Raw genomic sequence first — 9,511 nt, forward strand, 5'->3', positions numbered from 1 at the left:
GGCCCCGCCCCACCTGACCACGCCCCGAGCCCGGGCCCCGCCCCAGCCTCGGCCCTTTCTCCCAACTCCTCAATCCCTCGCCGCCCCCCATCCGGGGACCTCACCTAAGCCCCGTGACCACAAGGATGCCCCGATGACCCCCCGGAACGTGACCCGCGCGCCCGTCTGCACGCTGCCGCGCACCCGCCCCGACTCACACCTCCCGCGAAGCTCCAGGAGTAGGTTGTCTCCTCCTCCGGCAGCGGGAAGCCCACCACGCAGGAGAACAGGGCCTGGTCGCCACGACTCACCGTCACGTCCTGCACTGAGGACACGGGCTGGCACCGCACGCCCCCGCCCCGCCCCGCCCCGCGGCCCAGAGGTGGCCCGGCCCCCAGCGCCCTCACCTGGACAGTCCAGCGGGAGATCGCACACGGTGGAGTAGCACCCGGTGCAGCGGAAGCTCCGGGTGACCTCCTGGATCCCTGCGGGCGAGGACGCGGGCTTGGGCTCCGGCGGTGCCCCCTCCCGCGTCCCTTGGGCTGGTGGGAGCTGAGCCTGCCTTGCCTGTGTCATGGTCTACATGCTCTAGGGACCCCTACTGGCTGACCTGGGCTCTGGGACCCGCTCTCCGAGCACCACCTGGGGGACTTACTTTCTCCAGAACGCCTGCGGTCTCCAAACCCGAGTCCCTCCCACGCTCTTCCACCCAGACCACCTCCCTCGCCCCAGGATTCTGAGCTTTGGATTAAATCCTTACCGCAGGGAGGGACGCAGGGCTGGACTGCGGAAAGAGAGGAAACGTCACTACCCCGGAAGCCCCCGAGGGTCCCTGTAGAAAGCTCCCAAGACATGTTACCAAGCAGGACACCCCTGGAGGCTGCAGAGCCAGGCCCACAGCAGCCCCCCGCAGGCGCGGGGACAGATCCACATCGGTCCTCCCAAGGGCGGGGCCAGACCCACACCCGGCAGTGCTCCTCCCAGGCCAGGTCAGGAGAGTAGGGGGTACATCTGCGCAAAGGACTGCCCAAAGAAGGGTGCAGGTTGGGCAGGAAACAGCCAAAGGGCCGGAGCCCGATGCAGTGATACAGGGCGAGTCAGAAGTCCCCCACCCAGGAACCCAACTCTGGAAGGAGATTGGGGAGCTGCGGAGGGGTCTCTGGAGTGGGATTTTCTAAAGCCGCTCCTATTTTACCTTTTTTAAGCTGCAGGATGGCCCTCTTCATCTTTTCCGCAGCAGCAGGGAAGGCAACCTCAAAGGACCCTGGAGGGTGGGGTGGCCCTGTAGAACTGGCCTTTGACGACGGCTGGCACAGGGCTGGCCCTCGCGCTGTCTGCCCCTTCTGCACTCGTAGGTCTCATTACCACAGCTCTTTTCGTGACCTCCTCCTGCCCCTTAGTCTCTGCCGGATGAAGCCCCTGCTCTATCTGCCTTTATCTTGTTGGGAGAAAAGGGAGGATAACCATCAAATTCCTCGCCCGCACGGACCAGGCCTTCTGGGAGCTGACCTCATGCCTTCTTCCTTGCTGTCGCATCCTTCTGCCCTCTTTCATTTCCCTCTCAGACAAACAGAGCCACATTCCCTATCGCTCAGGGCCTTTGCACATGCCAACTTCGGTCTGAAGCACATCTTCCCCTACTCTTAGTCATCCTCCACGTCTTAACCTCATGTCGCTTCCTTAAAGGTTTTCCATTGTCACAAACCTATACTCTAATCCAGGTTCCCTTTTTCTCTCACAGTACCCAATTCATTTCGCGCACAGCTCTCACCAGTTTGCGGATGCACGCCTATGTACGCTGACACTGAAGTCCATCACCCAAGTAAATGTGTCTCTCTTTAGTGCTGCATCCTCAGAACTCCAGAGAGCCCTCTTAGAAAGAGCTCCATAAATATGTGAAGCATGAATTCCAGAATCCGACTGGAGCAGGAGACCATAAGGCGAGACCTAGGGCCCAGATCCAGCTCTTGGATGTGTTATATTTGGCCCGAGAAATGTTTTTTCTTTTTTTCCTTTCTTTTTCCTTTTAATGAACTGGTTGCCAACATATAAAATTTGGGAAGGGCACATAAAATGTTTGGCATGTCTTTTAAAAAAAATTTTTTGTGGGGGGCAGCTGTCCTGCAGAGACCGTGACGCCATAAGGCAGCAATTAGCAGGAGCTTGGTGGCAGCCACTCCCTTTAAATAGGGCACCCCCCCATGCTCCACACCCCGAAGCTCTTCCCTTCTCCTCCTGTCTCTCTTTCCTGTGCTCTGTCCGCAGCCGTCTCTTGGTTCTGACCCATCTAACGGCCTCCGGGCGATAAGGTTTTGTGAGGTTTCCAGAGAAGGACAGCCCGGTTCATCTCCTGGCGAGGGCACTTTTGAAATCAGACATGCAGCACGATGTGATGCCACCAGGGTGTGGCGGGGTACAGGTTGTGTCCCCCTGCCTGAGTCACGTGTTCCAGTCCTGAGCCCCAGTGCCTCAGAATGTAACTGCATTTGGAGAACAGGTTAATCTTAAAAAGAGGTGATTACATTACCGCAAGGCCATCGCGTTGGGCTCTAGGCCAGTGTGGCTACCCGTGTGACCAGTCTCCTCCTACGAGGAGGAAATTAGGGTACAGACCATGGGGAGACACACGGAGGAGGCAGCCGTCTGCAGGCCAAGCAGAGAGGCCACAGAAAAAACCAGCCCTGCCTGCAGTCACCGACACCTTGGTCTTGAACTCCGAGCCTCCAGAACTGTGGAGATAATACCTTCTATTGTTTAAAGGCCCCTCATCTATGATGTTTTCTTAGGGCTGCCACCAAACAGGTAACTTTGCAGTAACAGAACACCATGCTCCATCTGAGAAAACGCTTCCCTCTCCTCCCAGCTACAAGATTTCATTTCCGTGCCTCAGGGTCACGTGACCAAGTTACGGCCAGGGAGATGTGAGGGGGAGTGGCACATGCGAACCACACAGGCAGGGGCCGCAGTCCCCAAGAAATTGGAACCGCCACCTGGGGCTTCCCGCAGGCGCCTAACTCAACACTTACTTACATGGGAGAAATAAACTTCTAGTTTGCTTAAGACGTTATGAGGAGGGAAGGAAGGCTCCTCTGTGATTTAATGCCATGCAGGAAGAGGGAATCGGAGGTTACAGTACTGGCAAGACAGTGGCCGAAACTCCCAGCATTCTGGGAGGCTGATGCAGGAAAATAGAAAGTTAGAGCCCAGCTAAGCTTAATGACTGACACACACCTTGTCTGGGGGAAAAAAAAAAGATTGGAGATGTAGTTCAAGGTGAAGGCCCTAGGTTCAATCCCCAGGCTATCAAAAAAAAAAAAAAAAAAGTGGCTGAAGGCTGGAGCATTGATCAGCGGGTACACACTCAGAGAAACACCGCTGAAGCCAAGAAGTGGGTTCAGAATGAGGAGTCAAGGACTTAGAGGTCTGTCCTTGGCCACAGAACAGGAGTGTGGTCTGCAGTCGGCAGGAGGGCCAGGAGGATGTGGTCGGAGTAGGCCGCTCCAGTGGGAGGCCAGAATGTTGGAAGTCTCTGAAACCTCCATGGGCCAAACCAATGGCTCACGGGAGGGTGAGCATGGACTGTACCAAGTGAGCTGAGGTGGTGTGCACACTGGAGTCTAGGGTGGAAATGGAGTGAAAGGTTGAAAATGGCAAAGGTGTAGGTTACACCGCTGCCCTATAAGGCACAGGAGGATGTTTTAAAGTCTCCCCTGAAGAGTAGCATGCAGTTGGGAGCTTCAGCTCTGCTCTACATCACCTGGGGTTGAGTCCAGGCACATCCACCTGTGAGCACACCTGTCTCACACCTGAGGGATGGGGTGCAGGCCCTCCTCCCTATGTGACCCTTGGCCAAGCAACTTCACTTCCTGAACCTCAGTCTCTACATTCATAAAATGGGGACCACAACAGTGTCTAGCTCACAGGGCCGGTGGCAGATGTTAAATACAACACTATAGTGTGTGGGGGCGCACGCCTGTAATCCCAGCACTGGGGAGGCTGAGGCAGGAGGATCGTTGCGAGTTCGAGGCCAGCCTGGGCTACAAAGTGAGCTCAAGGTCAGCCTGAGCTGCATAGCGAGACCCTGTCTCAAAAAGACAAAAACAAAACAAAAAAAAAAATTCAAATACCACACTACATGAAAGTATCCTGACCATCCAGTGGCACCCGCTGGGCCTGGCATGAGATTAGTATCTACCAGCCCTTAGGTAGATGGGCTTCAAATGCACACAATGTGTTGGACAATGTAAGGTGCTAATGGGACCATTTCCAAATGTGAGACGGGACACTGAGACATAAATCAGTTAGGGAAGCGGTCGGAGCTACTCTGAACCCAGGCTCCAGAGCCTCCACACCCAATCCTCCATCTGGTATACCGCCCCCTTTTCTATAAAGCCTGAGTATCCCTTATCCAAAATCCTTGAGCCCAGAAATGTTGCAGATTTTTGCACTTTTTAAAGTTCAGGATACTTGAGGTAACTTGGAGGTGGAACTCACTTCTAAACACACATTTCCTGTGTTTCATATGCTCCTTATACCCAGAGCCCAAAGGTCGTCTCACACAGTATTTTGAGTGCGGGTTCTGTCAGGCGTCTCCTGAACTGAGGCCTGTCACATGCGGTTAGGTGTGGGATTCTGCACTTGAGGCGTCTTGTTGATGCTCACAAAGTTTCGGATTTTGCAGGATTTTAGGTTCCAGATTCCAGGTAAGGGATGCTCAGCCGGCCTTTCCTCTCCATGGTTTATACAGAATCATCCTTGGCCACCAAAAGGCAGCCCGGTGCCCACTGGCCCCTCTTTCCTGCCCTCCATCGGCAGATCAGGGAGTTGCCCTTGCTTCTTCCTACCGCTCTGGTCCAGCATCCAGGCCAAACGTCTCCAAGGTCCACCCTTCGCATCCAGCTGAGTCCAGCTTCCTCACCTGGAAAGCGGGGCTCTAAACCCACCCCACGGGGCTGGTACAAGGTTCCCTCATGGAGCGTAATGTGCGTCCACAGCTGGGGCAGGTGTGACACACAGTCAGACCCTAGAGTTGCTCCTCCATCCTCCTGCCCCACCCCTACCCCTAGACCTGTCCTGGCCGAGTTGGACCATTGCGATTGGCCCGGTCACCTCCTGTGGACTCCTCACCGGTCTCCTGGCGTCTGCCCTGGCCCCTAGTGACAGCCAGAGGATCTTGTTCAAGCAAGAAACAGAGGACAGGCCCAAGTCTCTGCACGTTAGCAAAACTCCCAAGATATCTGACGGTCACTGGCTCAAGAGAACCCCTGGTCTCCATGCGCTGATCCTACGGTCCTTTGCCACCCTTCTGACTTCATCTGCACTCCGGCCCCACTGGCCCCAGGGCCTTCGCACTGGCTCATCCCTTCACCCAGGCCCATTTGTTGCCCACATTATCTAGCTCTCACTATCGCCTCATTCAGGTCTTTGCGCCGTTGGACCTTTTCACGTGCGCCTCGTCAGATCACCTAATTTGAATTATCACCCCATGCCCTTCTCCGTTTTCCCCCACAGCACCGATCGCCATCCGAGACCCTGAAGTACTGCGGGACCGTTTGTGTCTGCGCCCCACACACCCAATGCAAGGACAGGAAACTGGCAGATCGGGTCCCAGCTGTACTCCCAGGGGGTGCCCATCATATTCAACAACCACCTGTTGACATCTTGCACCAGCTTCTCCCGGCCTCTGCTGAACCCGGCATCCACATGTCCAGCTGCCCCCTCGACGTCCAGGGCACCCACACCATCACTGCATCCTAACCCGCCTCATCCTCGGTCCCCACTCGGGCTCTGCTCCACACTCCTCGTCCCCTCAGGGATGACCCACAGCCCACTGAGCCCTGCGGCCCGGCCCCAGCCGGGCCCTCAGATCCAGGCCCCAGCGCACTGTCCAGCCCCCGCCTCCTCCACTCTCCTCCTAGTCTGTCCCACACACCCAGGTCCACACCTTGTCCCTCGTCTCCAGTGATAAGACAGCCCACATGGGGAGGAAGGGCGTCTCCCTAGCCCCGCAGCACCTCCTTCCAGCTCCGGGGCTCCTCAGGTCTCCTGTGGGGCTCGGGGATCCCCACCTGGCCCCTGAAGAATGCCCCAGAAGGATGGGATCTTCTCTCCCGTTGAGGAGTTTTGACATAAAGTGTGGTGGGAAGGAAAGAAACCCGTACAGATGTAGAAACAAATCCTGAGCTCCAGACCTAGGCAGTGGTCAGTTTACCCTAAAAACAGAGCCCTGTGGTCCCCCAGAAGCCCTCTGTCCCTACCACAAAGCCACTCTCCGGCACCTTGGGGGTCAGGGCAGTGTGGCATGGTGACCAGGTGTGATGCCTGCTATCTGCTATGCTAATGCTGCCTCTCGTGACACTTGCTCCTCCAGGGCGACACGCGTCCCACCACGCCGCCACGGGCGTGTGCTCCTCCACACAGCACACACGTGTCTCGCCAGCCCAAGGCTGGCGTGTGTGCTTGTCCCACAGGAGTCTGGCCCCGTCTCTCCTCATGGCTCTCACCTCCGCAGTCTGCTCCACAGTCCTCCCTGGCTCCCCGCCCCTCACTGCTTTAACCCTGAGGACAACGCGCAGGTGTCTGTCCTGTCCCGGAGAAGGCCACCCTGGGAAGCAAGGGAGCCGTCCCACTTCGCTAGACGGGCACGCTGAAGGCGGGTGAGGAGCAGCGACACCGCTAGACCTGTCACAGCCAGTCTGCGTGCACGAGACCCCGACAGGGCTCGGACCCCGGGTCTCCTCCTTCTAGCCACCCTCTCTACCATCAGTGACCCCGTCTGCCTCTGTACCTGTCCCGGCGAACAGCCTGTCTCACTTGGGTTGCCGAGGTCACCCCTCAAAGACGGTGGTCAGCTCCCAAACCCAGAGACCCCGCCCCAGTCCCACGGGCTCTGAGCCCGAACTCCAGGAGACACTCACCCTGGGCAGCGGCCTCCTCCTGGAGGGACATCGTCATCTGGGTGAAGGTGTCGTGCAGGTGGCTTCTCTCCTCATAATCTGATGGTGGGCGCGGGTCAGGGGCTGGGGAGGCAGCTCCACCCAACCGCGCGTCCCGGGAGGAGACGCCCCGAGTCTTGCAGGCTCAGCCTGGAAGTGCCCAGTGTCCTGTCTGCGTCTCTGGCCCCTCTCCCTCCTACCCGCCTCCCTGCTGCCCAGTCCAGGCGTCTCTCCGCTGCCCCCTTGCCCTGACTCTGAGGCGGCCCTCACTGTCCTTAGGCTCTAGGCGTTTGTCTCTGCCTCCCTCCTCCAGTCTCCCAAAGCCTGGCCAGTCCCTCCCCAGGGCCTGGTCCGTGTAGGAGAGTCTCCCTCCTCACTGATTTCCATGTCCGAGAGACCCTGAAAGGCAGCAGTGAAGGCTTCCTCGCACTGGTCAATCTCGGGGCCCTGCGCCCCAAACAGCCTACAGATGCCAACGCGCTCCGTGTAAGTCGTGAAGCACAGGAGACAGGCCCACGTGGATGCCCTGAGCACCAGCAGGGCCCGCAGGCCAGCCGGGACGGCACCCATCAGGGCCAGCAGGGCCGCGGAGGGTCTCAAGGCCTGAGCAGAAGCTGGTGACCTTTGTGAGGTCACTGCAGGAGGGGGCGGGGCCGGTGGCCAGGGATCAGAGGTCAGACGTCAGGCTCAGGAAGAGGGGGTCAGGGGTTGGCCTGCAAGCCCTAGGTTTGCGGTCGGGCCAGACGCCAGGCTCCCAAGAACCTCACCTGTGACCCTGGACGTCTTCACAGGTTAAAGGGTCTCAGGGACCCAGAGGCTGGCAATGCAGTGGTCCTGACAGGCCCTGGTTGGGGGCAGGAACAGAGAATAGAGGCAGACACGGGACACTCGAAGTGCCACAAAACTAAAAGACGGGAAGAGCCGCTGGGAGGGTCGAAGACCGGAAGCCAGAGGGAATGTTCCGCAGACAGATGAAGCCGCCATGGTATGAGAGGCAGGGGGTGCAAGAGACACAGAGACAGAGAAGCAGGGTGACACAAAGCACAGGAGGCTGGGGTGGGGTTAGGGGAGCTAGCCTAGCCCCTGCCAGGGGCCCCCGCCGCCCCGTCCCGTGCAGGGCGCAGCCTGGGGAAAGCTAGGAGGCCGTATAGTGATCTCCTTGGGTGTCCTCCTCAACTATACAACCTCCTACCTCAGCCCGGGGGGCGCGGCAGGTGGACAGATCGGACAGATGGACAGATGAGGTGGGGGGCCGGGAGGGCCGGGGAGGGCGGGGAGGGCCGGGGAGGTCCCAGCCGCGATGGTGAGCCCCCGACACGGACCCACAGACACGAGCTTGTGTGTGGCGAAGGCCCCGCAAGGTCGGTTCTACGGGTGGGTGCCAGGACCCAGGAGTCCAGGCCCCCGGCCCCCTCCTCCCAAGGAAGCTAGGAGTCCAGGCCCCAGGCCCCTTCCTCCCAAGGAATGCCAGCGTCCAGGATGGAGTCCTGTCCTTCCCAGGAGTTCTGCCTGTCGTCCTGTCCCTCCTAAAGAATCCATGACTACAGGCCCCGCCTCCTGCCTCAGACCCGGGGTCCAGGCCCAGCCTCCTCCCTCGGTGCAGGTCCAGCCAGGTACTTCCCTCCCGGAGGAGACACAGCCTGAGAGCAGATCTGGCTTCCTGGGTGTCGAAGGCAGGGACCCTCACCCATCCCACCTTCCTCGAACTCCCGGCTGGGGCGGAGGGGGACCTGGGGGTGTAGAACCTTCAAGCCTCCCCCATCATTTCTTCCCCATTCTCCTCCCTGCTGTTGGCCTCCCGACGCTTATGACGGTAACAGCTTTAGTCCCCAAGAGCTGTCACCGCTCTGCCCCGAGTCCCTGCTTCTCCGGCACCTCCCAGCCCAGCCATCGAGGCGCTGCTGCGGCGCCCCCATCTTGCAGGTGAGCAGGGGAGGAGGCTGGGCCCGGGGAGGGGGAGCGCCGGCCAGGGCGGGCCCGCCGCAGGTGGCTGGGGCCCGAGGAGGAGCCGCCGCCCGCCGCCGCCCGCTCCCAGCCGGTCCCCAGGGAGTCTCCCCGCATCCAGCCTGGGGCGCGGGCTCCCCCTCGGCCTGGATCCATGTCTACCTTCCTGTCCCTTTCTCTCGGCGCCGCTCCCTCTCACCCTGTTCCTCTCTCTGCATCTTACCTGACCGTGTCCCCCCCCTCGCTCCCTCCGTCCGTCCGTGCGTCCCGGTCTCGCTCCCGCCGGCCTCTCCCTCTCCTTTCGCTCTACCTGGTTCTGCCTTGCATCCTCCCTTCTCCTCCCACCCCGCTTTGTCTCTCTCCTTCCCCTGACCCTCTCGGTCTCGCTGCCTCAATTTCGCTCTCCCTCTCCTCCGCTCTCCGCTCACCCTCTTCTCCCCCCGCCCCTCTGTCTGGCCTCCCGCTCCCTCCTCCCCGCTCCCAGCCTCCTTCTCTCCGTCTCTGTCTCTCTCCCTTTCTCTCCCGGTCTCCCTCCCTCCCTCCCCTCCCCCACCTCCTCTCTCCCTTTTTCTCCTTCCCTCTCTCCCTCCCCCTCGCAGCTCCGAGCCAGGTCTGGAGTTGGGGGTGGGGTGGGGGTGGTGGAGCTGGGGCCC

General features: G+C 59.6%; 2 protein-coding genes across 13 annotated transcripts in view; one reads left to right on the forward strand and one right to left on the reverse strand.

The window, feature by feature from the left end:
• Positions 1-7,881, reverse strand: part of LOC102004982 — a 38,962-nt gene extending 31,081 nt beyond the window's left edge. For 3 of the 12 annotated variants that reach the window (XR_001232321.1, XM_013508875.1, XM_013508879.1), the window contains exons 1-6: positions 7,292-7,854; positions 6,897-6,974; positions 1,175-1,243; positions 740-763; positions 387-464; positions 200-304 (exon numbers count right to left, since the gene is read on the reverse strand). Coding sequence is in view for 8 of the 12 variants with exons in the window: in XM_013508875.1 (XP_013364329.1) it covers positions 200-304; positions 387-464; positions 740-763; positions 1,175-1,243; positions 6,897-6,974; positions 7,292-7,484 (547 nt within the window). In the remaining 4 variants the exon portion in view is untranslated. Of the gene's footprint in view, positions 1-197; positions 305-386; positions 764-1,174; positions 1,418-6,896 lie in introns of all 12 variants that reach the window. The other 9 variants (XR_001232322.1, XR_001232323.1, XM_013508874.1 and 6 more) reach the window with 7 other exon arrangements.
• On the forward strand, positions 7,831-8,837 carry LOC102008777 (atherin-like; the record flags this gene model as incomplete). Its single annotated transcript, XM_013508881.1, is given in 3 exon segments — positions 7,831-7,899; positions 8,415-8,527; positions 8,735-8,837. Coding segments are annotated over 3 exon segments (245 nt in total), but the record flags the coding sequence as incomplete, so codon positions are not given.
• Between the last annotated feature and the right edge of the window lie 674 nt (positions 8,838-9,511).

Source organism: Chinchilla lanigera, unplaced genomic scaffold (genome assembly GCF_000276665.1).
Source record: "Chinchilla lanigera isolate Chin_1 unplaced genomic scaffold, ChiLan1.0 scaffold00157, whole genome shotgun sequence".
Classification (NCBI taxonomy): domain Eukaryota; kingdom Metazoa; phylum Chordata; class Mammalia; order Rodentia; family Chinchillidae; genus Chinchilla; species Chinchilla lanigera.